Source organism: Schistosoma mansoni, chromosome 3, assembly GCF_000237925.1.
Source record: "Schistosoma mansoni strain Puerto Rico chromosome 3, complete genome".
In the NCBI taxonomy this organism is placed as follows: Eukaryota; Metazoa; Platyhelminthes; class Trematoda; order Strigeidida; family Schistosomatidae; genus Schistosoma; species Schistosoma mansoni.
The window spans coordinates 25,939,131-25,966,356 of NC_031497.1; the positions used below are offsets into that span (position 1 = coordinate 25,939,131).

Genomic DNA, 27,226 nt, shown 5'->3' on the forward strand with positions numbered 1-27,226 from the left:
CTCCAGAGGTCTTTAAATATGGTGGTCCAATTTTAGCGATAGGGTTGACTAATATTCTGGCTAAAATCTGGGAGACGGATGTAATCCCATCCGACTGGTCACAATCACTGATTGTCCCAATATATAAAAAGGGGTCCAAATCATCCTGCGATAACCATAGAGGGATTAGTCTGACTAACATAGCATCTAAAATACTAGCCTCAATAATTATCGGGCGCCTAACTAAGACTCGTGAACTGCAAACACGAGAAAATCAGGCTGGCTTCAGACCTGGTCGTGGCTGTATCGACCACATATTCACCATTCGTCAAGTTTTAGAGCACAGACACGCTTATCGGCGTCCGACAATGATAGTTTTTCTTGACTTGAAAGCAGCATTTGACTCTGTAGACCGAGAGGTTCTGTGGCAGTGTCTGTCATTGAAAGGTGTACCTGAGAAGTACATAAACCTTTTGAAGGCTCTTTACTCGAACACTATTAGTCGAGTAAGAGCTTATGGCGAACTGTCATATGATTTTACAACCTCAAGTGGTGTCCGTCAAGGCTGTCCACTATCCCCGTTTTTGTTTAACTTCATTATAGACCTGTTGCTGCAAATAACACTCTCTTCGACTGAATCTACAGGAATTGATCTCCTACCAGGGGGACCACTAAGCGACTTAGAATACGCAGATGACATAGTCCTGTTTGGTGAAGACGCTGGCAAAATGCAGAGTCTTCTGTTGGAACTCAGTAATAATGCCAGAATGTTTGGGATGCGTTTCTCCCCATCCAAATGTAAATTGTTACTCCAGGACTGGCCTGCGTCAACACCTGAACTAAGGATAGGGAGTGAAGTAGTCGAACGCGTCGACAACTTCACTTATCTTGGAAGTCTGATCAGCCCTAATGGGTTGGTGTCTGACGAAATCTCTGCACGGATTCAAAAAGCTCGTTTGGCTTTTGCCAACTTACGTCACCTATGGCGTAGACGAGATATCCGTCTATCAATTAAGGGACGAGTATACTGCGCATCAGTTCGTTCTGTTCTACTTTACGGCTGTGAAACATGGCCATTAAGAGTAGAAGATACTCGTAGGTTACTAGTATTTGACCACAGATGCCTTAGAAATATTGCTCGCATCTGCTGGGATAACCGGGTAAGTAATAGTGAGGTTAGACGCAGGGTATTAGGGAACGATGGTAAATCAGTTGATGAGGTGATGAATCTTCATCGACTGAGATGGTTGGGCCATGTGTTACGTATGCCTGAACACCGATTACCACGACGCGCTATGATGACTAGTATTGGGGACGGTTGGAAGAGAGTTAGGGGCGGCCAAACCAAAACATGGCATCAGTGCTTGAAGTCACTAACTTCTAGTCTGAGCCATGTTGGCAGATGCAGACTACCTGGTTGGGGTCCGCGTGACTATCGTAACCAATGGTTGGAGACTCTGTGTGACATGGCTCAGAATCGATCACAATGGCGTAGGTGTATACACTCTTTATCTTCCCTTAAACCTTGAGACTAAAATTGCTTCATATCTCTCTTCCTTCCTATACTATATCCTTATATACAACCTATAGTTTATATACTACTACCAACACTAAATTAACTACTATTAATCCGGTGTTGATCTTGTTGTGCTAACGAGGTATGGCAACTTGGACCGATGCATATATGTGCCTGGTCCTACGTTGTAGCTGACTGACTAATATAAATGAATAATTTATTGTAGTATACCAAAAAGTGTTAAGATGAGCCCCCAAATGCCTTGGTACGACCGAGAGTGGCTAGAGTCTGCTCTCTCTCTCGAAATGCTCTTACATGGCCACGCGTATATAGCCTCCGCAAGGGAAGTCCTACTCACTGCCTTCTCTTGGCACTACTGTTGTTTACGAAATTGAGAGGACGAAAGGCGAATGTACGGCGCTTTAACCGGGTTGGTGGACACGGGAAGTTCACCTAGGGGAGTTGGAAAACCCTGATTCCAAATCAATGGTGCACATGGGCTCCAGTATCCTGAAGGAACAAATAGCGTATGAACCAATTGTCGGTCACCGGCTACCATGAGACTGCATCTCCTTACGATGCTCCACCGCCTTGTGGATCAGATTTTTAGGTCAAAGGCTCGGGTTGTGGCCCCCTAAAAAAACTACCTGCTTCGGTTTGGTCACCCGGGCAGTATCACAGTCCTCACACAAATTAAATGAGCTTTGTGTGGCGCATATATATCTGGTGCCCCTTTGTGCCAATATTTATATGTTTAAATAAACAAATAATAAATGAAGATGAGAGGACACATTGTAGTCATATGGACAGTTGACTCTTTGATTTCAAAGCTCCAGAACCTTTATGTTAAGTTTGTGAATCATGTTAAAATCTAATATGTACTTTAATTTCATTGTTTTTTCTTATAAACAATTGATTACTTTCTAACTATCACTTTGTAATAAACGAAGACTTAGGTGAGGACAACCGGTTGTATTTAAGTACAAGATTACAGAATCCATTGGTAAAATGTGAGGACCATACACTAAATACTTAATATGCGAATTTCCATCATTTGTCCTTCACATTCTGTATGACCCTTCCATTCCACAATTCCTTTCTATTTTCCCTTCTATTCTCTTCAACTCAATCTTCTTAGCCTTCTGCTGCCTATTTTTTTTACCTCCAGTTGGTATTACATGCTACTTATTTCGACAGACATAAGTAGTATACACCACAACTTTATTTGTCATGCTGTTTTAAATTCGAAAAATTTCAAGAAATACTCTATTAAATATAATTGGTTGGTCAGTGTTGTACTGTTAAATCAATTCTTTCAACTGTCCATGTCACATTTTTTCTTTAATTAATCTAATTTCCATTATAAACAATTTGTATCATAGATAATCGTCTAATTGGTTCATTTTTTCATCTGATCACAAACGAATTTTTCGAAATAGAAATGATATAAAGATCTAGGTGTACGCTTTCAGACTACAATCTGCACGATGATCACAATCTATGACTAAAGTCATGAAATTACACAGTCTGCTGGGAATGTTTGTTGAGATTGAAATATTCCCAGTAATTTTGTGTTTTACCGACTCGTTATTCTAACTTGTCATTTTTATATGTAACGATTGTTTCAGAATATTTACATAATTTATAGCTTAACATCATGGACTGAGTTTAGTTAGACAGTCACTGAAAAGCTAAATGCACTGGACAGGTTTTCCTTTCTAGTGGTAAATCACTGGATGCTAACTTAATGGTCCGAATGTGTCCTAAAGGTCTTGAGTTCGACGATGGTAGCGGAGGTGGGCGTAGATATGTACTGTTAAGAAGTTCAGTGCTTTCTGTTTTTCAGTAATTGTCGAACCATAGTTGGTCTAAAATGTGAAAATTCAAATTCAACCATCTCCAAAACATCCTATATTGAAATTTATGCAAACATTACTCCTAATTATTTAATTGCTTATTCTTTTTTAGGGGTGTAAACAAGTAATTAATGATTTGGTGAAAGAAAAATTTCTCATGGCAATAATCCTTATTATGAGTGTTCCATTATCAAAGGTTAGTCTTAGTTTATTTGTACTGCTATTTTGATTATCATTTTACGTATGTACATTGTTAATGTACATAATGAATACTACTGTTCACTTAAGATGATGATCTGAATGAAATAGTAATTTAGAAAGGTACGGATGGACGATTAATTATGCAAAGCCATGTTCTGCATTGGCTTATTTTGGAGTGCTTAACAAAGGACCGTTGAATAAATATCAAGTAGGATTTAAATGAAGTGAAAGGCGAGGAAGGCAAATGTATTATTTCCCGAAAATTCGACCCAAGACATCCAAAAAAGACCTTTTTAACGGTCGCCATTTTGAATCACGAGCTTACCGTCCAACCAGGCCATACAAAGCATATCTTAAATGAGTAATTCCCAAAGATACCCTAAAAAAATATAAATACTGACTTTTTTCCTCATGGATCATCAGATGAACCTTTGACTTTCCATTACCTTCTCACTTGTTTTGGTGTCGGGTCGAAAGTTGACGGAGGACAGTTCAGATTTATTTAGAGAGTTTTAAAATATATCTATTCATCGAGTATCCATCATTTGGTTTTCTTAGCTACAACCAGGTTATAACAATGACGACGGTTATTTACCCTAACAGAAGAATGACTTGTCCACATCTTTGAAGAACACAGGTATATCTACACACCATGAAATGACGGAGTTCATCTGAAAAATGTGATATATTTGCGTTGTGCATTTCAAACATATTTGTTAAGGCATTTTACATGAAAGTTAATAAAAGGTCAATTCAATAAAAGTTCAAATAAACAAATGGGTCATTTTAAACAAAAGGAATGAAAAAGTTCATATTAAAAGAATAGAAATTCGTCTTACCATCCTAGGCTGTAAAATAACCCAGGTTAGATGTCAAGGTCAAGGTCACGAAAAATTATTTCTGTACACATAAAGGCAATTTGAATTTTTTTAATAACCAAGGCTTCCACAAACCTAAGAATTAGTTCTTGACCGTTCCTTTACAACATTTTAGAAATGGTATTGATGTTTATCATACGCTCCATTTCAATTATGCGTTTTGCTATTGATAAACATGGTTTTTTACTTCCTACGTTTATCGGAGCATTTGAGATTAACTGGTTCTCAAGCCATATGGATATATGCTCTATAAATACCCAATCAGGAGTTATGGAAAATGTGTCTAGACTGCTTCAGAATGAGTGTCGAATGCACCGAATTCATGTTTATTCTGATTTCTGAATAATAGACACCTTTATGTTTTCTCCTAGCCTTACGTTAATATTGCAGTTTTAAATTTTAACCATAGTCCTTGTAATTTAATAATCTCGTCAGTCACACTCAAAATGCTAAATAGCGACTAATGTTATACTTGTCCTAGTTCCTAGAGTAGTAGCCACACTCCAACTTGATTGATAGAGTCGAATCAATACTAAAGGTTTAGATAAACATGATGTTAGTTACTACCTAGTGATCAATCAATAGATAAAAATCGACCTGAAGGAGGTCAATAGCTTATCTCTGACTGTCATTATGAATAAGGTTAATTTGAATTCAAAATCAGGATCATCGCTTACCTCAAAATGCTAGATACATTTTGATGATAAGCACTAACCAATTAACACAAAATTTAAGTCTAACTGGACCTTCACAATTGTTTCCAATTATAATCCATGGATCAACATTAAATTAGCCAATCAATTAGTCATAAGGAACGTGGAATCTGACATCGATATCCATATCATCACAGGAATCTGAAGTTATCAAGATAAATCCTAAAGTAATAGAAATAGCAACTGTATGATGATAGTAGAATACGTTAATCATAGACAATATGATTCAAGAAGAAAGAATTAGTTCATGGATTAGGAAAAAAAGCTTTTAAAGCTTGAGATTTAATAGAAGAAAACAAGTGAATTCATCTGTTTAATTTTAAAGAATTCTTAGCCATATCAACTAACGTCTCCAACCATTAGTTACTGTGTTCTGTATCTACCTACACGACTTTTCTCCAACAGTCAATAACTTGATGAACTAATGTCAAGTTTTGGTCTATCTGCCCATCACTTTCCTCCAGCTAACAATGCTCATTGATGTAGTCAGTGATTGGACATACGTAACATGTTATATATATATATATATCATAATGGTTATATCTTTTAATACCTCAATTTGAAAGTGCTCGAAGTCACTAACTTCTAGTCTGAGCCATGTTGGTAGGTGTAGACTACTTGGTTGGGGTCCGCGCGATCATCGTAACAAACGGTTGGAGACTCTAGGTGACATGGCTCAGAATCGGTCACAGTGGCGTAGGTGTATACACTCTTTATTTTCCCTTAAACCTTAAGAATAAAATTGCTTCATAACATTCTTCCTTCCAATACTATATTCTTATATACAACCCTTCTTTTATATACTTCCACCACTAAATTAACTATTTCTATGAATCCGGTGTTCATCTTGTTATGCTAATGAGGTATGGCAACTTGGACCGATGTATATATGTGCCTGGTCCTACGTTGTAACTGACTGACTGATATCATCATAATATCTATTATATTCATAGTGATACCAGATAAATTTTGATTCATTAATGTTTATTTATCAAAATCAGTAGATATCTTAAAATATTGTACATTTAATCAGAAGGGGTTTTTTGCGGAGATTTAGTATTTTCATAGTTGAAAGCATGGGTTCGAATCTCGTGAGGCGGGATCGTGGATGCGCACTGCTGAGGAGTCCCACAATAGGACGAAATGGCCGTCCAGTGCTTCCAGGTTTTCCTTGGTGGTCTAGCTTCAACTGACTCATGCTTTCAACTATTGTACATTTAACTAATTGGCTAACTGATTAATCTGAGATGATGAACTTTTTCAGTCGTAAAATAAAACGTATTATTTTAAACAAACGGAATTTATAAATCTAAGCGATTGAATTAATCCAAGTAATTTCATATATTAAGTAGTATTGTAAGCAAAGATGGGTTAACATCAACTCTGAGATGCAGGTACATCCAGCTGACGAGTCCCAAATAGGACGAGACGCGCGTCAAACTGGATTCCACTGCTAGCCACTATCCACTTTTGCTTACAGTGCTAGTGAATTAAGTCTATATCGAGTCAATACGCACAGTATGCACATATGGCCAATTAGAGACTGACCAGTTGCAGTCCTAACACATGGATGGGAAGATTCAAACAAACATTACTAAATGAATTTATTAAGTAGTATGTTTATATGAAATGAATTCATGTTTAAATTCCGCTTCAAAATGATTGCCTGGATTAACAATTCAGTGGATAATAACCTTATCATATGAAATGATTATCTATTACTTAAAGTAATTGTTATATTGTGATATAGAGAAAAGATTGACAGTTTGGTTTATGCTATGAATCCAGTCTGTATATGTGGATATTCACATTTAATATCGCCATTTCTATTCCTATGATGTATGACGATTAACTGTGCTTCATTTTTTTCATCAAAGTTTACTTTACTTAATACCTTGTGCTTTCTGAAATCATCAATTGTACATCTCAATCCCATACAAATTTCGTCTATTTCGGACCAAGTTACGAAGTTTCTTTTATTTTTCATAATCATATTTAGAAGTGTTTGTGTGGAAATTTCAGTATTTTCATAGTTCAAAGCATGAGTCAATTGAAGCTAGACCACCGTAGAAAACCTGGGAGCACTGGACGACCGTTTCGTCATATTGCGGGACTCCTCAGCAGTGCGCACCCACGATCTCGTCTGGCGAGATTCGAACCCAGGACCTACCAGTATCGCAGCAGAGCACTTAACCGATAGACCACTGAGCCGGCATCCGATGGTGTTAATGCATAACTTCAACAAATTATGTAGGGTACGCAAACCGTGATCCACATCAAAGGATCGTAAGAAAAAAGGTATAAATGAACAATAATAGTGTATAATGGGGAATATAATTCAGATAACAATACAATCAAAAATTAAATCTTTTAATTAAAGGAGTTTCTTTCAATTTTATGAGTTAAGTAGGAAATTACACCTGGATTTCCATTGGTCCCAATTCTAAAGTATATAAGATAACGTCTCAAGCCATCGGGTTACGCGATGTCTAAAATCTCAAGTAAAGAATGGTGACGTTCTTGATCAATAGAATTCGTTTAGCCCATTAAAGGATAAACATGCATGTTTTTGATTACTATTCAGTGATGAATTAAAATGCTAATATCTTAGTCCTACAGTAAGGCAGTCACGTCCCATGATAACGTTTCAAACTCCGAAGCTTGGTGATGGTGTAGTGAGCAAAACACCGGTTGGGGACAATCGAATGTATTTAGACACAAACTATAGACTATCTCACTAAATTCTGTTAACCATACAGCAAACAGTTAATTTGCAAAATAACAATCAATTGTCTCAATCTTCACTGTTCCTTCTGTAAATATCAGTCCATCTTCTCTAATTTCATTGTTTGTGCATTTTCTTACCAATTGCGCTTCATTTTAGTTCTTTCCCTATCGGTCTTCTGCCAAAATACATTCTATGTCCAACCATTACCATATACTACTTATATGGATATATGTAGACCGCACTACAATGGTGGTTTGTGTCTTGAAAGGAGTTCCCCCAATATTAAAGATAAGCCTTGCTTATGATTATCAACTAGAATGAGCTCTTCGATCCAGGATTTCCTGCTTAACAGTTGTGACTGACTGATGGATACAAATTTTATACAACTGCCTTTCATATCACGGCACCATATCATTAACTAACCACCTTTTTACACTCGATCCCATTCTCAGTAAATAATGCCTGATATGAAAAGCTCGAATGATGTCCGTGGAATATATACTCAACTCACTTAATTCAATGTCTCAAAATGGTAACATATACAAAAAAATACTTATAAAGTCCCGGCCATCCATACGGAAAACAAAAACATCTTACTGTGAAGCAAATACTTATTTCAAAAGAGATGGTCAATTTTTATTCAGTAGTGAGCAAAAAACAACTAAACTTTACTGACTAGCAACTACGTTTAAGTGATGGTGAATTCTTCATATCTCTATCTTTTTTCTCTTTCCAAATTTATTTCACTGGATTTTACTCCTTCAATAACATCTTCAAACCCTAATCTTTCGGATTTCTGTTTATACTCTTACTATTTTTACCACTATGGGATTTGAATCGACAACCTTATCTCTGTGTTAATGTGGTATGGCAACTCGAACTGATGTACGTACGTACGAAGTTCTGCGTTGTGACTGACTGACTGACTGATGTTGATAGCGGCCAAATGGTTAAAACATTCAACATTTAAACTCCATTGCACACCAGCTTAACTCTAAGTATCACACAAAAATGTAAGTTCAGTATCCGTTGTATAAACTTATGCGCTTGGTAAATAAATGATATAAAAAAAATTGAACTTTCTCACGGATCATATGATAAAATGATTATGAAATAGTAGTTTTTTGTCATTATATCAACTAGACTCTTAATTAGTAGTTGGTTACAGATTTTGCACTACACTCTATCCAACTTTAGTTTTGATCTAACTTATTTATATGGTAGACACGGCGAGTCCACCTAGTGGAGTTGGAAAACCCTGATTACAAACCAATGGTGTATATGGGCTTTAGTATCCTAAGGGAACAAATAGCGTATGAATCAATGGTTGGTCACCGGCTACCATAGGACTGTATCTCCTTACGATGCTCCACTGCCTTATGGATCAGATCTTTAGGTCAAAGGCTCTGGGTTTGGCCCCCTAAGAAAACCACGTGTTTCATTTTGGGCACGTGGGCAGTATCACTGCCCTCACACAAATCGAATGAGATTTATGTGGTGCATATATATCTGGTGCTTCATTGTACCAATATTTATGTGTTTAAATAAAATAAAATAACCTTATTTATAATAATAAATTTTTAGGAATAAAATCAATGATGGTTGTTAATTAAGATTGACCTCATTTATCTTATATATATTCATGTTTGTTTTTAAAATAGTAACAATAATGATACGAAATTTCATTGATGGAAATTAATACCAGGGTCTCAGGATACTTTTTTTATTTCTTAATTATTGATTGTTCAACTAAAAGAACTTTTCCTGGTTATTCTATCCCTCTCTTTCTCTCCTCAATCACTCTCTTTCTTGCTTTCTTTCCCTTCATTCTTATTTGTTTATTTTTTATGGTAATGTATATGTGTACACGAGAAGAGCAGAGAGAGAGAGAAAAGAAAGTGACCTTGTTAATTTGTCAAGTCTATCTAACTTCTTATATATACGAAGAGATATACACCATTCAACAATATATATATCGACCGTTGCTGCTACCGTGACGTGGTGGTCGGGCTTGCCTATCATGATGAACCAATCGAGCTATACTGGCTGGAACAATCGTTTCTCAAGGTCCTACCATCCCAGGTAGGTCGGCTGAAAAGCGGTAAGACTAAAAAGAAGCAAACCCAAGGTCCGAATGCGAAGTTGTACTGCTGACTGTACAGAAGTTTGACAGCAGTAAGGTGTTTCCTTCAAACAACCAGCATAACAGCGATGCTGCCTTCCCACAAGGAGGGGTGGAGTTAGAAAAGGTCTACCCTAAAAATGCACACCTCGCCTTATCCTACGGATATCCGTCTCCGGCTGTAAGTTTTTTTGAAGAACGGAGCTAACACAAAAACTACCCACCAAAAGGTCGTGTGTGACCGACCTCAAGCAGTTGTCCCTTGGGCGCTGCGGTCACGCTCTCAGGTCATTAAGACCACTTCTAACCTAGTTTCCTTTTCAGGTGCCTCTAGAAGAACCCTTCCACGGTGTGGGCAACCAGGAAGTGATAACTGCCCTCATACCTCTAACAACACTCAAGACTGACTGATATATATATATATATATATATATGTAGAAAGTAAATTTAATAAAGTGATATTGAGATCATGAGGGGATCATCCTTTTATGCATTACACTGGGGTTGTTTCTATTTCTTCAAACTATCTGGTTGGATAATAATGGGTAATGCATCAAATAGAAATCTCCCCTCAACTTATTGATGTCTTAGTTAGGTGATTGGAAATAGTTACCAGAATGCACTTCTCAGCGTAGGATTTGTGTTACGTGGTATCTGTCAGTAAGATATTCCTACAATTTGAATAGAAATATGAATTAACTGTATAATTCAAATTTACACTACTCTGTTTCGTTTATAGACGTTACCAGTTAGGTAGTTGATCTTTGACTGAAATACTTTGGGACGTAAATGTTCACTGAAAAATGATTGATGTCACCACGAACTGGTCATAGCTGGACAACCATTGAAAATCAGAAAGTATTGAAGAGTTGCTTTGTCCTAGTATGAGACTGCTTAAAAGACACACACGGTTCCTACGTGTACTAGACTTGGGATATTCAGGCCTTGTAGAACGCATTTAACCTTCACATCAATGAGTTTTCATTCAATGGTTTACATTCTTAACTTCAGTGAATATCTGATATTATTGGGTTACCATCCATTGGTATTGGTGCGCAACTGCCTCACTGTCGGCTTGACTGAACTCACTCAAATTCCCTTAATTTCTTTTCGATAGCCCCTGATTCATCCCCTGACATGCTTGTAAGTCTATACTATTGAAAAGTCTCTTACTAAGACGGTTTTTCACTATTTTCTATCTAAGGACAAGGTGTTTTCATTGGGAGCTAGTAAAATAAACTTCAGAAATTCCTGAAGTTCTGATTCATTTTTGTCGAGATAAAGGTTAATGAAAACAGATGTTTTCATGTAAATCAAATACTCTAGTGAAAGTCGCAAAACTGTAAGGTTAATGGATGGTCATGGTAGTAGTTAACCTAATATACTATGTTGATTTGAAACATAAAAGTTGTACTGTGGTGTATGCTACTGATGTCGCTGGATATAAGTAGTACCAGTAGTCGAAAGTGAAATGCCTGGCGGCAGAAGGTTAAGAAATACGAAAAGAGAACGAGAACAGAGAGTGATTGGTGTGGAAACGAAGGAATAATGAAGTGTGAGACAATTGAATGACATTTTGCAAATGAACTATTTACTGTATGTTTCTCGGATTTTACTAATAGATTCTGTAATTTTTGCATTCAAGTTCATTTGATTGTCTCCACTGGTGTTCTCGTTCACTGCGGTATTACTTCTTGTACTTCATGATCACTGAATTACTGTCCGGATGACTGCTGTCGAACTGAATTTATGGAAACTGTCTGTATACGTGATTCTGGTTGAATATTCTCAGTTCCTAAAGATCTTAGACGACGAAATAACTAAATTACCTGACCATTTATTTCCTTCAGAGTGTGCTTTGAACACTTGAAATAAGGATGAGTAATTTTATTATTAAAAATTCGGAATATTTTAAAGATTCAATCAATGTATTGGTAATTTCATAAAATTAAGTTGCTATGACCGCACTTCGCTTATTTATTGGTCAGACTGAGTAGAACCATAAGGAATGTGTCAAAGACTTTTAGGTATAACTATTAACCTTCGAACGATTACCTCTGATGCAATTTGAACAACTAGCTCACATAATGAACCTTGACATACATACATATCAGAATTATAACTTAAAGTTCAGTAATCGGACGTGATTATTGAGTTGCACTGAAAATTATTTGTTCGAATTGAATACTTTCACGTTATTACCACTACCTGTTATGTAGGGTCGTCTTTTCACTTGTATGAAAATTATTATCTTTCTTATTACATAAGAACCATCCATTCCATGATACAAAGTCTCAGTTACCAAGGTTGTTAATGAATGAACACTAAAATTGATAGATATTAATGTTTTTCTTTTTTTTGTGTGTGTAAACAAGCCCAATTATCGTTTAATCTCACAACTTGTTTACGAGTTACACATTCATGCTTATAAGCTAGTTAATACTACCCAGTTACTGAAACTAAAGTAGGATCCAAACCTGTCGTTTAGCGGTTTGAGATCGAACATGTTGATCTCCTAGCTACTGCCTCACTTTTGTTTAATACTTTCATAAAATATAAATAATTCAAATGAAAAAGTGTGTTATACATGAAATATTATTATACTACTTCCCTTAACATCACATAGTGTCTAATAACAGCCTAACTAATGAAATCCAATCTTACATCCAAATTAAGAGATAGGTGTAGACTACCTGGTTGGGATTCGCGAGATTATAGCAATCTATGGTTAGAGACCTTGAATGACATGGCTCAAAATCGTTTGCAATGGCGAAGGTGCATCCACTCTTTGTGTTCTCCCAAATTCTAATCTTCTGAATTATTCATGTCCCTTTTTTATCCTTCCATATTTATTTCACTGTATTATACTTCGTCAATAACATCTTCAAACCATAATCTTTCCGATTACTGCTTATACTCTTACTACTTCTACCACCATGGGATTTGAATCGAGAACTGGATCTCTGTGTTAATGTGGTATGGCAACTCGAACTGATGTACGTACGTACAAATTTCTACGTTGTGACTGACTGACTGAAAAAGATACCTTCTTTATAGACTACCAGTAGGCGTGTTTCCATATATTTAAATTAGTCTTCAAAATATCAAATTAAAATTAGAAATTATTTTTGTTAGTATTTGTAACACAAAAAACGTTTGTATGTTCAAATAGGTTCATTTCACTACTCGAATGAAAAATCGTATTTTTGGTGGCCCAAGTCATCATAGTCTTTATAATTTCAAAAGGCACCTATCACTTCTACAGTGTTCATATATACCATCCATTTACCTGGATTTACAATCCGTTGTGCGGAAACCAATTGTTTATTGCCCCCATCAAGTCGTAAATCTACTGTAGTGAACACAACACTGGTTATGGACAATCGAATGTATTAAAGCAAAGAATTACAGCTCTGATAACCATACAATTAACAGTTAACATTAACACCGTTGGATGCCGGCTCAGTGGTCTATCGGTTAAGGGCTTCGGCTCGAGACTGGTAGGTCCTGGTTTCGAATCTCGCGGGTGCGGGATCGTGGATGCGCATCGCTTAGGAGGCCTATAATAGGACGAAACGGCCGTCCAGTGCTTCCAGGTTTTTGATGGTGGTCTAGCTTCAATTGACTCATGATTTCAACTGTGAAAATACTAAATTCTCCACAAAACCCCCCTCTAACAATTAATTTGCAAATTAACAGCCAATTGTCTCAATCTTCATTGTTCCTTCCGTAAATATCAGTTCATCTTCTCTAATTCCATTGTTCATGCATATTCCTACCAATTGAGCTTCATTTCAGTTCTTTCCTTATCATTCTTCTGCCAAAATACATTCTATACCTGACTATCACCATATACTACTTATATGGATATAAGTAGACCACACTACACTACTACTGCTTATCTATTAATCAAACTATGTGACGTATGATTTCTTGTTTCTACTTTATTTATACGCTTATAACAAATTAGTCGTTTCTAGTTAAACGCATTACTTACCCATAGTACTTATCTATGTTATGAATTATCTGTATAGCGTTCTGCGTCATCATTAATTTCTCTTGAGAGTGTTATAATTCATTATCTTCTAATTCTTAACATTATCATCATATAACCCCCACCTTCTGCCAACTAAATAACTAACTAACTGCCTTAGTAGTGGACAATAATTACACGGCTGAACGAACAAAGATGGTTAATTTTATTTCTTCTGCCGACTACCGACTGTTTTTTTTAAGTAAAACGATATACTTCTTAGTGAAAAATAATCACTTGTTTTTGTTTCAATGGTCTTGATTACGTGTATTTATATGATAAATGAAAGTAACGAAGCCAAGTATAATCTAGCTAGTCAAATAACAAATTACTGTATTCAAATGATGAATTAATCTCAGCATTGCCCTTTTTATTGTAAGTTAGGTAGTTTTTGCAAAGATTTCGATATCAGTTACTACTGATGATCATAGAGTACTGACCGGTCGGTTTATCCTATCTATTCGAGATGGTCTCGAGTTGTATAAGTTATGAGGATGATTGTCACTTCCATGATGCCGACACTGTTGATGGTTACTTCCTGAAAAATCTGAAAAGGAGACTGTGTTAAGACTGGTGTTGACGACCTGAGCATCCCACTACAACATCTAACGGATGACTGCTTAATGATAGTCACACACGGCCTTTCTTTGGATAGTTGTAGAGAAGTTAGCTCCATAGTTAGTGCCGTTATCGAAAATCCATGAGAAAAGTTGTGATTTTCTATTTTTAAGGTCAACCTATTTCAACTTCTTCCCGTTATGGAAGAGCAGCATCGCTGCTAATGCTATGTATCTAAAGAAAATACCTTACTTTCATTACTCTTGTGTAACTGCGGTAGTACGACTTGGGCTTAGAACTATGAGTCTGTCGCTTTTAGTCTTAACGTTTTTCTGTCAACCTGTCTTAGCCAATATGAATGACTAGAATTATCACAATTTATTTTATTTTATTTAAACACATAAATATTGGTACAAGGAAGCACCAGATACATATGCGCCATACAAATCTCATCCGATTTGCTTGAGGGCTGCGATACTGCCCAGGTGCCCGAACTGAAGCAGGTGGTTTTCTTAGGGGCCCACACCCGGAGCCTTTGACCGAAAGGTCTGATCCACAAGGCAGTGGAGCATCGTGAGGAGATGCAGTCCCATGGTAGCCGTTGACCAGCAGCAGGTTCATTCGCCATTCGTTCCATCAGGATACTGGAGCCCATGTGCACCATTGGTTTGGAATCAGGGTTTTCCAACTCCCCTAGGTGGACCCTCCGTGTCCACCAACCCGGTTAAAGCGCCGGACATTCGCTTTTCGTCCTCTCACTTACGTAAACAACACCCCCGCCACGAGAAGGCAGTGAGTAGGACTTCCCTGGCAGAGGCTATATATTCGCTGGCCATGTGAGAGCATTTGGAGAGGGAGAGTGGGCTCTCCCCACTCTCGGCCATACCAGGGCATTTGGGGGTTATCACAATATGTAATCCTAATCACCAAGTCAAGTGTGCACTTGCAGTCGAGGTCCTATTTTAATACTACTCGTCAGTTCGTATAATTTACAATCTCAAAACGGACGATGAAACTCCAAAATGTTTCACCTCTTGCTTAACTGCTCTTATATGAATTCAGCTGAAATCGAATTCAAATGAAACTTTTACGATTGATTTGCAAGTACATGTTGGTGTGAACATGATTACGAAATCTCAAATATCCATTATGCTTGTTGTGGAATTACATTTAAAAAGGCTATCCAGTAACGCTATATTCTAAATAGTATTAGATAGAACGGAATAACAAACTCAAATAATGATAAGGAGGTTCTCTGTAATTATATTTTTATTATGACAATTAGTAATGAGATGTGAAACATTTCGTTCGCTTTAATACTTGTTAGTTGGATACATCTGTATATGAATCCTTTTTTAGATATTACTGTATTATTCTCAGATGTCAGTCAGTCAGCTACAACGCAGGACCAGGCACATTTATGCATCGATCCAAGTTGCCATACTTCGTTAGCACAACAAGATGCACACCGGATTCATAGTAGTTAATTTAGTGGTGGTAATATATAAAAGATAAGTTGTATAAAAGGATATAGTATAGGAAGGAAGAAAGTTATGGAGCAATTTTAATCTCAATGTTTAAGGGAAGACAGAGAGTGTATACACCCACGCCATTGTGATCGATTCTGAGCCATGTCACCTAGAGTCTCCAACCATTGGTTACGATAGTCACACGGACCCCAACCAAGTAGTCTGCATCTGCCAACATGGCTCAGACTAGAAGTTAGTGACTTCAAGCACTGTTGCAATGTTTTGGTTTGGCCGCCCCTAACTTTCTTCCAGATGTAATTTTGTCATGAACATAACATTACTACTTAGTAAATTATCAGCAACATAAAACCTGGCACATGTATACATTGATTCAAGTCACCACATCATATGATCACAGGAAGTTGAAATTCTCAAGAAAAATCTTGAAGTAGTAGAAATAGAAACTATATTAGTGATAGTTTGAATTCACTTAGTATTATTTGTTTGAATCTTCCTAATGATGATTAGGACTGCAAGTGGTCAGTCTTTTATTGGCCATATGTGCATACTGTGCGTATTGATTCGATATTGTCTTAATTCACAAGCATTATAGGCAAAGATGGATAGTGGCTAGCAGTGGAATCCAGTTTGACGCGCGTCTCGTCCTACATGGGACTCGTCAGCTGGATGTACCAGTGATAGTAAAATATATTACTCATAGACAATATGAATCAAAAGGAATGATTCCTCAAAATATAAAAATTACATTAGTTAATTTTAAGAATAAAAATAGTGAATATATTTGTTCTAATACGATCATTTTTATAGCCGATCTCTTCATTTATTGGCTACGGTAACTACACAAACCTCAATCAGATTATCACTGACTTTATGAACTTGTGCTACGTTTTTATTTCGCTGTTTATATCACTCTTCTAATGACTACAAGGTTTATTTTATAATTCTGTTTTAATTGAACTTTTCTAGTAAGCGAATAAAATATTCACTTACTTACGCCGATTACTTTCAATGGAGCATAGGCCGCCGACCAGCATTCTCCAACCCACTCTGTCATGGGACTTCCTTTCTAGTTCTATCCAGTTTTTGTTCATTCTTCTCATGTGTGTCTCCATTTCTCGGTGTGATCTGTTCTTTGGTCTTCCTCTTTTCCTTTGACCTTCAGAATTCCATGTGAGTGCTTGTCTTGTGAGGCAGTTGGGTGCTTCCCTCAATGTTTGTTCTATCCACTTCCAGCGCTTCTTCCTTCACTGAAATCTGGTTTGTTCTCTCCCATAGTAGAATGTTGTTGATAGTATCTGGCCAACGGATTCAAAGTATCTTGCATAGACAACTGTTAATAAACACCTGTATCTTCTGGATGATGGCTTTCGTAGTTCTCCACGTCTCCATTGTATCCCGGATAAAGGAGGAGTGTTGGGCATGGGGTTAGCAACCCCATCCCCTAGAAAACTCACTCGCTAAAAAACGCTAACCAGAAAAAAAATATCCCCTTACCAACCAATTAATTGTTAATTTTATACTTTATACATTAATAAAGATAAAAAGGCGACATAACAGGTTAATTTGTTACTAACATTATTAGACAATAGTTGATATATAAATCGGTCTATTCATTACATATTTATTCATAGTAACAACATGTGTGTATCCAGCGATCGGTCGTTTTTTTTTCTCAATAGATATATTAGACTAATCTTTGTGTTGTTTCCATGTGAATTTTGTATTATTATTATTATTATTATTATTATTATTATTATTATTAATCTATTCTTACATCTACACAAATGGATATACATTAAGTCATTACATAGTTTATACTGTTCTGTTTGAAATTCAATCTCAGCCTCTTGTTCATCAGTCAATCAGTCAGCTACAATGTAGGACCAGGCACATTTATGCATCGGTCCAAGTTACCATACCTTATTAGCACAACAAGATGAACAACGGATTCATAGAAGTAGTTAATTTAGTAGTGGTAGTATATCTCTTGTTCATCAGATTTGTAATATTGAATAATTATAATACTTGTATATCACTTTTTACATTATGGTTCCGAGTTCAACTACGTAATATCACTTGTACTGTTACATATATATACACACATTGTTTATATATGTATCTAGGCTTAGAGAACAAATAAAGTTGGTTTAGTTATTTAAACTATTCTTAGTTCATGTTAACAATATTACATGAATGTGTAAAATGAAGTATATAAAGTACTTATTAGTTTAAGGAGTTCGTGAAGATTATTGAACTTTTTTATTTTGTATCACAGATTGATCATATTTAAACAACCATTTAGATCCTGAAATCACTAAATAGATCCTCAGTTTATTTTATGTTAAGGTCATAGATACAGACTACAACGGTGTTTCATACTAAAACGAAATAGCTGTTCAATCCTTCCTAATTTTCGATAGCTTTTTGACTATAGTTAATGCCCCCAAATGCCTTGGTACGGCCGAAAGTGAGGAGAGTCCGCTCTCCCTCTCGAAATGCTCTCACATGGCCACGCGTATACAACCTCTACCAGGGAAGTCCTACTCACTGCCTTCTCTTGGCACTACTGTTGTTTACGAAATTGAGAGGACGAAAAGCGAATGTCCGGGGCTCTAACCGGGTTGGTGGACATGGAAAGTTCACCTAGGGGAGTTGGAAAACCCTGATTCCAAATCAAGGGTGCATATGGGCTCCAGTATCCTGAAGGAAAAAATGGCGTATGAAGCAATTATTGGTCACCGGCTACCATGAGACTGCATCTCCTTACGATGCTCCACTGCCTTTTGGATCAGACCTTTAGGTCAAAGGCTCCGGGTGTGGGTGCCTAAGAAAACCACCTGCTTTGTTTTGGGCACCTGAGCAGTATCACAGCCGTCACACAAATCAAATGAGATTTGTGTTGCGCATATGTATCTGGTGCTTCCTTGTATCAATTCTATTTCACTCTCAAGTGTTTTCAATCAGTTTCAACCGTATGACATACTTTTTCTCTTGGTGTACGACCTCAACAACCTCTTAGTTTATTTTCGAATTCCAGACCACGAGAAGGGTACACCAACTACCGTAGTGCTTCAATATAAATTTTGTAATATAGATGCGCAAAAGTTTCCAAAATTTCATGTGGTTTGTCTGCATATTAATTTAGAATGAACAGTTTATTGTTATATCTGCACAACTAAATCGTATGTATCCAGGACATTTGAGCAGGTCACCGTGATCTTGTTTAAACTATGAGGTATTGGTGCTTATAATCACCTTCATGATCCCTGAATAACATGAACTGTTCACTTAACTCTTGAAGGCAGTTTCAAATCGTTTTTCTTAGAGGGCCACATCCGGAGCCTTTGATCTAGAGGTCTAATTTACAAGACAGTGGAGCATCGTAAGGAGATGCAGTCCTATGGTAGACAGTGATCAACATTAGGTTCATACTCCATTTGTTTCCTCAGGATCCTAGAGCCCATGTTCACCCCTATGCAGCTCCTTCGTACCCGCCAATCTGGTTAAAGTGCTCGACATTTGCTTCTCGTCCTCTTAATTTTGTAAAAACACCCCCTTGCGTGAAGTCAATGAGTAGGGCTTCTCTGGCAGTGACCGTAAACGCGTGGCCTTGTGAGTGCATTTCTGTAGGGAGAACTGACTGAACTCACTCTCGACTGTATCAGGGCATTTGTAGTTTTGTAAATTTCAATGCATTAGTTTTAATATTTAAAGTCAACCAACCAAGTTTAAAGTATAATTGAATTACTTATTAATAACTGTGAATAATATATTTGTAATTTATTTCAATGATGTCATGCTAACAAATAATACTTGATTTAAATTTCATATTATGCACTAACTTTAACTAGATAACTATTGATAATCAGGAAGTATTCAGGCGTTTTTTCTACTTTTTATGGAATTGGTCAAGAGTGTTTTACTGTTTCCATTGCTCTTCCATTGCTGATAGTTAACAAGTTGATGTTAATTGATCATGGACAACAGTTGTTTAAGTCTATTTACTAAATGTCAAATTAAAATGTCGTCAATAAACACTTAAAATGATAGTCATTCACTTTTGATAGAAAATTAAGTATGTATAAAATGTTTGATATTTGTACACAGTTACTAAGGTTATAATAAGCAAAGATGGATAGTGGCTAGCAGTGGAATCCAGTTTGACGCGCGTTTCGTCCTATTTGGGACTCGTCGGCTGGATGTAGCTGCATCTCAGAGTTGATGTTCACTCTGGGAATCGAACCCAGTAACTTTCGCTTCAAACGCCATCGCGTTATCCACTCGGCCACTGAATCGTGATAGCCACTTGCTTGTACGATGGGGTGAAGTTTAAATTCATTTGGTATTGTTTGGTTAAATCCTTCCATTGATGTTTAGGACTGCAACTGGTCAGTCTCTAATTCAAACAAACAATACTAAGTGAATTTAAGGTTATAATAGTTCATAATTTGTCAAGTCTGTTGTATGACCTCTATGTGTTCAAAGTAGAGATGTGTTCAACTCTTTATTTTACTTCATTGAAATTATTATTCTATCTAAGTTAGACTGTAGTGAACGAGAACACGAGTTGGGACAATCGAATGTATTTGAGCACAAAATTACAGAATATCTCACTAAAACCTGATAATCATACAGTAAACAGTTAATTTGCAAACTATCAATCAATTGTTTCAATCTTGACCGTTCCTTCTGCAAATATCAGTCCATCGTCTCCGACTATTATTGTTCATTCATTTTCATACCAATTGCTGTTCGTTTCCGTTCTTTCCTTATCGATCTTCTACTGAAATACATTATATGCCTGACTATCGTCATATACTACTACTTATATGGATGTAAGCAACCCACACCACAAGAACATCATCAAAGCCTGTAGGCACTGAACGGCCATTTCATCCTAGTATAAGATGACTCATCAGTGCGCATCCATAATCGCCCACACATGAATCGAACTCATGACTTTCGGTCTCGCACATGAACGCTTCAGCTCTCGATCACTGGGACAGTATCCAATAGTATTATTATCTTCGTATCCTTCTTTCAAGTGTCAAAATTTATTATTTTCCACCTATTCGCTTATATGTATCTACATTTTCTTCAAGTAGAGAGATGTTGCTTTCCATATTGTTTTTTCAATAAATTATCGTTGGTGAACAGCTACCGTTTTTATTTATTATATCTATTCATTTATATAATGCAATTTAGAAGTAATTTATAAAATTCCAACGTTCACTACATTAAATCAATCAATGTTGACTTTGATATATAAGTGATAATGAGCTATGGCAACTTGGACCGATACATATATGTGCCTGGTCCTACATTGTAGCTGATTGACTTACTGACTTGATACATATAGTTCTAGTGTAAACATCAATCATAATATGTAACTTCATCCAACTGACAGGTCTTAAATAGGACTGTATTCGACTACTAGCTACTATCCAACTTTACTATTGAAACACAAAGAACTTGTGAATATACGACAATGTTGATGCAATCCACTTAGGATGGCCATATCTCAAAAGAGACTAATCAATTTCAGACTTTAATACATCAATGAGTTACTTACTTACTGTTACTTACGCCTGTTACTCCCAATGGAGCATAGGCAGCCTACCAGCATTCTACAACCCACTCTGTCCTGGGCCTTCTTTTCTAGTTTTATCTAACTTCTGTTCATTCTTCTCATGTCTGTCTCCATTTCTCGGTGTAATGTGTTCTTTGGTCTTCCTCTCCTCCTTTGGCCTTCAGGATTCCATGTGAGTGTTTGTCTTGTGACGCAGTTGGGTGACTTCCTCAATGTGTGTCCTATCTACTTCCAGCTCTTCTTTCTGATTCTTTCCTCCACTGGAATCTGGTTTGTTCTCTCCCACAGTAGAATGTTGCTGATAGTGTCTGGCCAACGGATCCGAAGTATCTTGCGTAGACCACTGTTAATAAACACCTGTATCTTCTGGATGATGGCTTTCGTAGTTTTCCACGTCTCCGCCCCATACAGTAGAACTGACTTGACATTCGTATTGAAAATGCTGATCTTGGTGTTTGTTGACAATTGTTTTGAGTTCCAGATGTTCTTTAGTTGTAAATATGCTGCTCTACATCAATGAGTAGTCATAAACATTTACTAATAAATAGTTATGGATATCTTTAAAATAATAAACTTTATCTGGATGAATTGACCCTTGAATATGTTTTCAAAATAAGTGTAGTTAACTTAAACAATTAAATTTAGATTTTGGCATTATAATCTGTATGGGTCATTTTTTGGCAAACACCCTCATTAAGTTAATACACAGAGTTATTGTTGTAAATGAGTCATTGGAATATCTTGACAAATAAGTGTATATATTTTGTAAACTGTCAACAATTCATGAGTCATTTGTTTACGTACTGTATGTTTTTTTTCCAATTATGTTGATTGTAGATCGTTCCGTTTTGTTTTTTCTGTGTGATTACCATTAGAATATGATAACTGTTAGACCAAACTAGTTCAAATTTACTTAGTATTGTTTGAGATGCAGGTACATCCAGCTGACGAGTCCCAAATAGGACAAAACGCGCGTCCTGGATTCCACTGCTAGCCACTATCCATCTTTGCTTACCAAACTAGTTCAGTTTAATAAGCCAATTTGTTTTAAAGTATTCATTTGTTTCAAAAAATAAGGAATATGTAAGTGAATAATCCTTTCGAATAAATTTATCATCATGATACTGTGCAGCATTTCTTTCCGTCCTATTTTTATGGCAATGAAACATGGCCGATAAGAGTAGAGGATATTTATAGGTTACTAGTATTCGATCATAGATGTCTTCGAAGCATTACTCGTATATCCTGGGACCACGGGGTAAGTAATGCAGTTGTTAGGAAACGGGTACTAGGTAAGGATGGCAAATAGATTGATGAAGTAGTGAAACTTCATCAGTTGAGATGGCTGGGACACGTGTTACGTATGGCCAACCACCGACTGCCCCGACGTGTGATGTTTCATGGTGTAGGAGTAGGTTGGAAGAAAGCTAGGGGCGGCCAAAACACAATGTGGCACAAATCTATGAAGTCACTGACAATTAGACTGAGCCACGCTGGTAGGTGTAGACTACCTGGTTGGGACTCGCGAGATGATAGCAATCGATGGTTAGAGACCTTGAATGACATGGCTGAAAATCATTCGCAATGACGAAGGTGTATCCACTCTCTGTGTTCTCCGAAATCCTAATCTTCTGAATTCTTCATGTCTCTATCTGAATACGAACGAAGAACTAATACCCACGGTCAATGGCTTACCTGAACTACCAGATACAGGATATATATAAGGTCCCTGAAATATTGTTACAGGAAATTGTACTTGGCTTAGGTTTCATGCTAGTTGACACTTGTCAGGAAGATACATTTAATCCTAAGGAGACTGATATTCCTTGCGGTATGACTTAAACACACATCATCCTTTCTGTCTCTATGTTAACGTGAAGTATGGTAGTTTGTACCGATCGATCTTTGTATCACGTCTTACGTTGATAATGGTTGACTGATCTGAGGTACAATTATTTATTATTATTTATTTGAACACATAAATATTGGTACAAAGGGGCACCAAATATATATGCGCCACACAAATCTCATTTGATTTGTGTGAGGGTTGAGATACTGCTTAGGTGCCCAAACAAAAGCAGGTGGTTTCCTTAGGGGGTCACACACGGAGCCTTTGATCTAAAGGTCTGATCCACAAGATAGTGGAGTATCGTAAGGAGATGCAGTCTCATGGTAGCCGGTGACCAACGATTGATTCATACACTATTTGTTCCCTTAGGATATTGGAGCCCATGTGCACCATTGGTTTGGAATCAGGGTTTTCCAACTCCCCTAGGTGAACTTTCCGTGTCCACCAACCCGGTTAAAGCGCCGGATATTCGCCTTTCATCCTTTAATTTCGTAAACAAGAGTAATGCCACGAGAAGGCAGTGAGTAGGACTTCCCTGGCAGAGGTTATATACGCGTGACCATGTGAGAGCATTTGGAGAGGGAGAGCGGACTCTCCCCATTCTCGGCCGTACCAGGGCATTTGGGGGATGAGATACGTAAATTACATGTAATTGTTTTATCGATTCCAGATTCTTGTACTCATCTTTGAGCCACATTTTTTGTGTAAGGACCAGTAATACCATTCGTCTGACTTCATTGAAGTATGTGATGTGAGACTCAAACCTAAAGCTTAGTAGATAAAAATTGAACACCTTAACAATTAAGCCAATGCCCTCCATCTAGAATTTTCATGATATTACAATGACAATTATTATTGATATTTTGACTAGACAGTAAAGTAGATATACATATTCATTTCCTTTATGAGATTATTCAAATGTTACAGTTAAAGTCGTTTGTTTTTGTTTTTTAGTCAATGAAAATTCACATAAATTAATATTCAATACAAGATATGTGAAAATGTTATATTGTAAACAAATTAGAATATCCAGTTTGCCACTGACTAGAGTATTTAGTAGTATAAATAAGTAAGGTAACTAACATGTGTAAGTGTGAATAGACATTTTGGAAAAAAATAGTGTATAAAATCGAATCTCGTGAGGCAGGATCGTGGATGCGCACTGTTGAGGAGTCCCACAATAGGAGAAAACGGTCATCAAGCAGTGCTTCCAGGTTTTCCATGGTGGTCTAGCTTCAATTGACTCATGAATTCAACTATATTTAGAAAATAATACTTGTCACATCTTATCTAAGTTTTATATGCTGTGTGTTTAATAACATATATGTTACATGTAAAGTACATTTACAAGATTTGTTAGTAGTAGTTTGGAAAAGATAAGGCGGCAGCCAAAACAAATACAGTTTAGCAGTCCGTAAAGAGTCATAGATTGTTGAAATGAACTTTATCGATATTGGGAGACTTCCTCACTCAATTTATCGTCGGAGAATTTTAATACCATAACATAAAATCAGTTGCAATAGCAAGGATTTATTTATGATTAACTTTCCCGCTTCTATTCTTCTTAATCTTGTTAGTTCCTTCAGTTCTATACTTAAATGAAGTATGAAAACCTGAATGCATATACATACATTAACGCATATACACAAGTTCTACATTAATTCTAAACTGTTGTATATCGTCTCAAAATTAAGTGTTTTAGCAATTGCTGAGGTAGTAAGGTATCCATATGCGTGTTTAAAAAAATAAATCATGCAAAATCAACTTACATATATTGGAAAGTCCAATATACTATTCACTCATCAGGGTGATAAACTTTGAATTGCTGGTTTTATGAGCTTCTTGTATTTTTATGCCGATTTTTCTACTTATCAAACATCCCATTTATTTATTACTTAGCATTTCAGTTTGCACTGCTTTATTGGCAAAAACTATAATTATGATTGTAAGCGATATATGTAGATTGGATCTATTGGATTATAAATGCCTTCTTGACGTTATTTGCATATGATGATGTGTTTTACTTGTGTGTTAGTTCCGTTCGCTTTGACTCTCAATAGTATTTACCATAAGTGTAGGTTGATAGAAGTTTGGAAATCAACAAATTAAAATAAGATATCGTTTCATGAAGCAATTGTCTACTGAACTGAAATATCTAAAGTTTCAAACTTCCTGGTTAGGTGTCATGCGATATCTGTAATCAAACAGCTAATGATCTTACTAGATTTTTAGAAGTAGTCTATAGCAAACTGTTTCTAGGTTTTGTGCTAGTTGGCACTCGTCAGGAGGTCATACCTCCGATCCAGTTGGAACGGATGCTTCTTCATGGGATTCGAACTAATGTCACTCATTTTCATGGTTTGAGATGTTACTACTGATCTATTCGGATCGCGATTGATTTCCTGTAGGATAAGGACATTTATAATTGCGTGATCACTGAATATTTAACCGATGTTATAATCTTAAGTGATATAACTCAAAATCAGTTCTTTATGTCGTATTTCGTTTTCTATTGTTAATGCTACACCAGATTAATGTGCACCCTTTCATTTCATCTATGTTATTGTTATTATTTAAAGTTGTCTTCTTTCTGATAGTTTATATTGATACATACATATATCCATCCATTCATCATTATTTACCCTAATGATTAAGGGTGTTATCCATTTTATAATTTTGTAGATTTTAATAAAATGAAGTTTTATACTTAATTGACATGGTAATTTTTATTTCTTATTGTATTGTATAAAAGACTAAATTAGAAGATTTTTTTGGCAAGACTATAGTTTTGGACGAGCCATTCAGAAGAGTCTGAGAGATTTCAAGGCCACAGTACCAATTTCAGTACCTGATGCTCATGTACAATGGGTTCACAGAGGATTTTAAAGAAAATATGACAATTAAGCGGCTACAACAGATGAGACTACTAAAAAGTTCCTGAATTTGTAATTGCGGTAATCAATTGACTTGTAGACCTTGCGCAGACTACCTTGATGATGATATCTTTCGATGTAATATATGTTAGAGGACGAAATCTGCTAGAATAGGAACTTTTTCCTCTCGATCCAGATTGAGACTAAGGCAAATTATAATGATCGCTGTGAACTGTATAATAAAAGCACCAGTATTATTGGCTGCGATATTCGCAGATGTTACTGAAGCTTCGGCTGTTCAGAGGTATGAGTATTGTAGGGATATATGCGTAATAAAAATGAGAAACTTACACAACCGGAGTACATACAAACAATATTGAAGTTATGTGATCGAGGCTGAGAGAGTTTTTGTGACCTTATAATGGCTCTAGAGACCGAGTATTATGCAGACATATGGATGAGCTTCTCTACCTTATGCATTACGATTTTTAAAAATTAGCCTCAGCTGATTATAACGACTGTCGTAACCAATGGTTGAAGACTCTAGGTGACATGGCTCAGAATCGATCACAATGGCGTAGGTGTATACACTCTTTATCTTTCCTTAAACCTTGAGATTAAAATTGCTTCGTAACTTTCTTCCTTCCTATACTATATCCTTATATACAACCTTTCTTTTATATATTAGCATCACTAAATTAACTACTTCTATGAATCCGGTGTTCATCTTGTTATGCTAATGAGGTATGGCAACTTGGACCGATGTATATATGTGCCTGGTCCTATGTTGAGCTGGCTGACTGACTGATATTATAACAATTTATCATAATCATTGGTTGT

General features: G+C 36.5%; 1 protein-coding gene and 1 non-coding gene across 2 annotated transcripts in view; one reads left to right on the forward strand and one right to left on the reverse strand.

The window, feature by feature from the left end:
• Smp_100080 (putative tetraspanin) overlaps positions 1 to 27,226 on the forward strand; it is a gene marked incomplete at its 5' end in the record, with an annotated part of 50,287 nt that overhangs the window by 9,915 nt on the left and 13,146 nt on the right. Inside the window, one exon of the mRNA XM_018799790.1 lies at positions 3,464 to 3,547. Within this exon, the coding sequence (XP_018651544.1) occupies positions 3,464 to 3,547 (84 nt within the window). The remainder of the gene's footprint in view (positions 1 to 3,463; positions 3,548 to 27,226) is intronic.
• On the reverse strand, positions 20,298 to 20,369 carry Smp_tRNA_02336_Pseudo_TTG.1.1. Its single transcript has one exon. It is a non-coding gene (tRNA).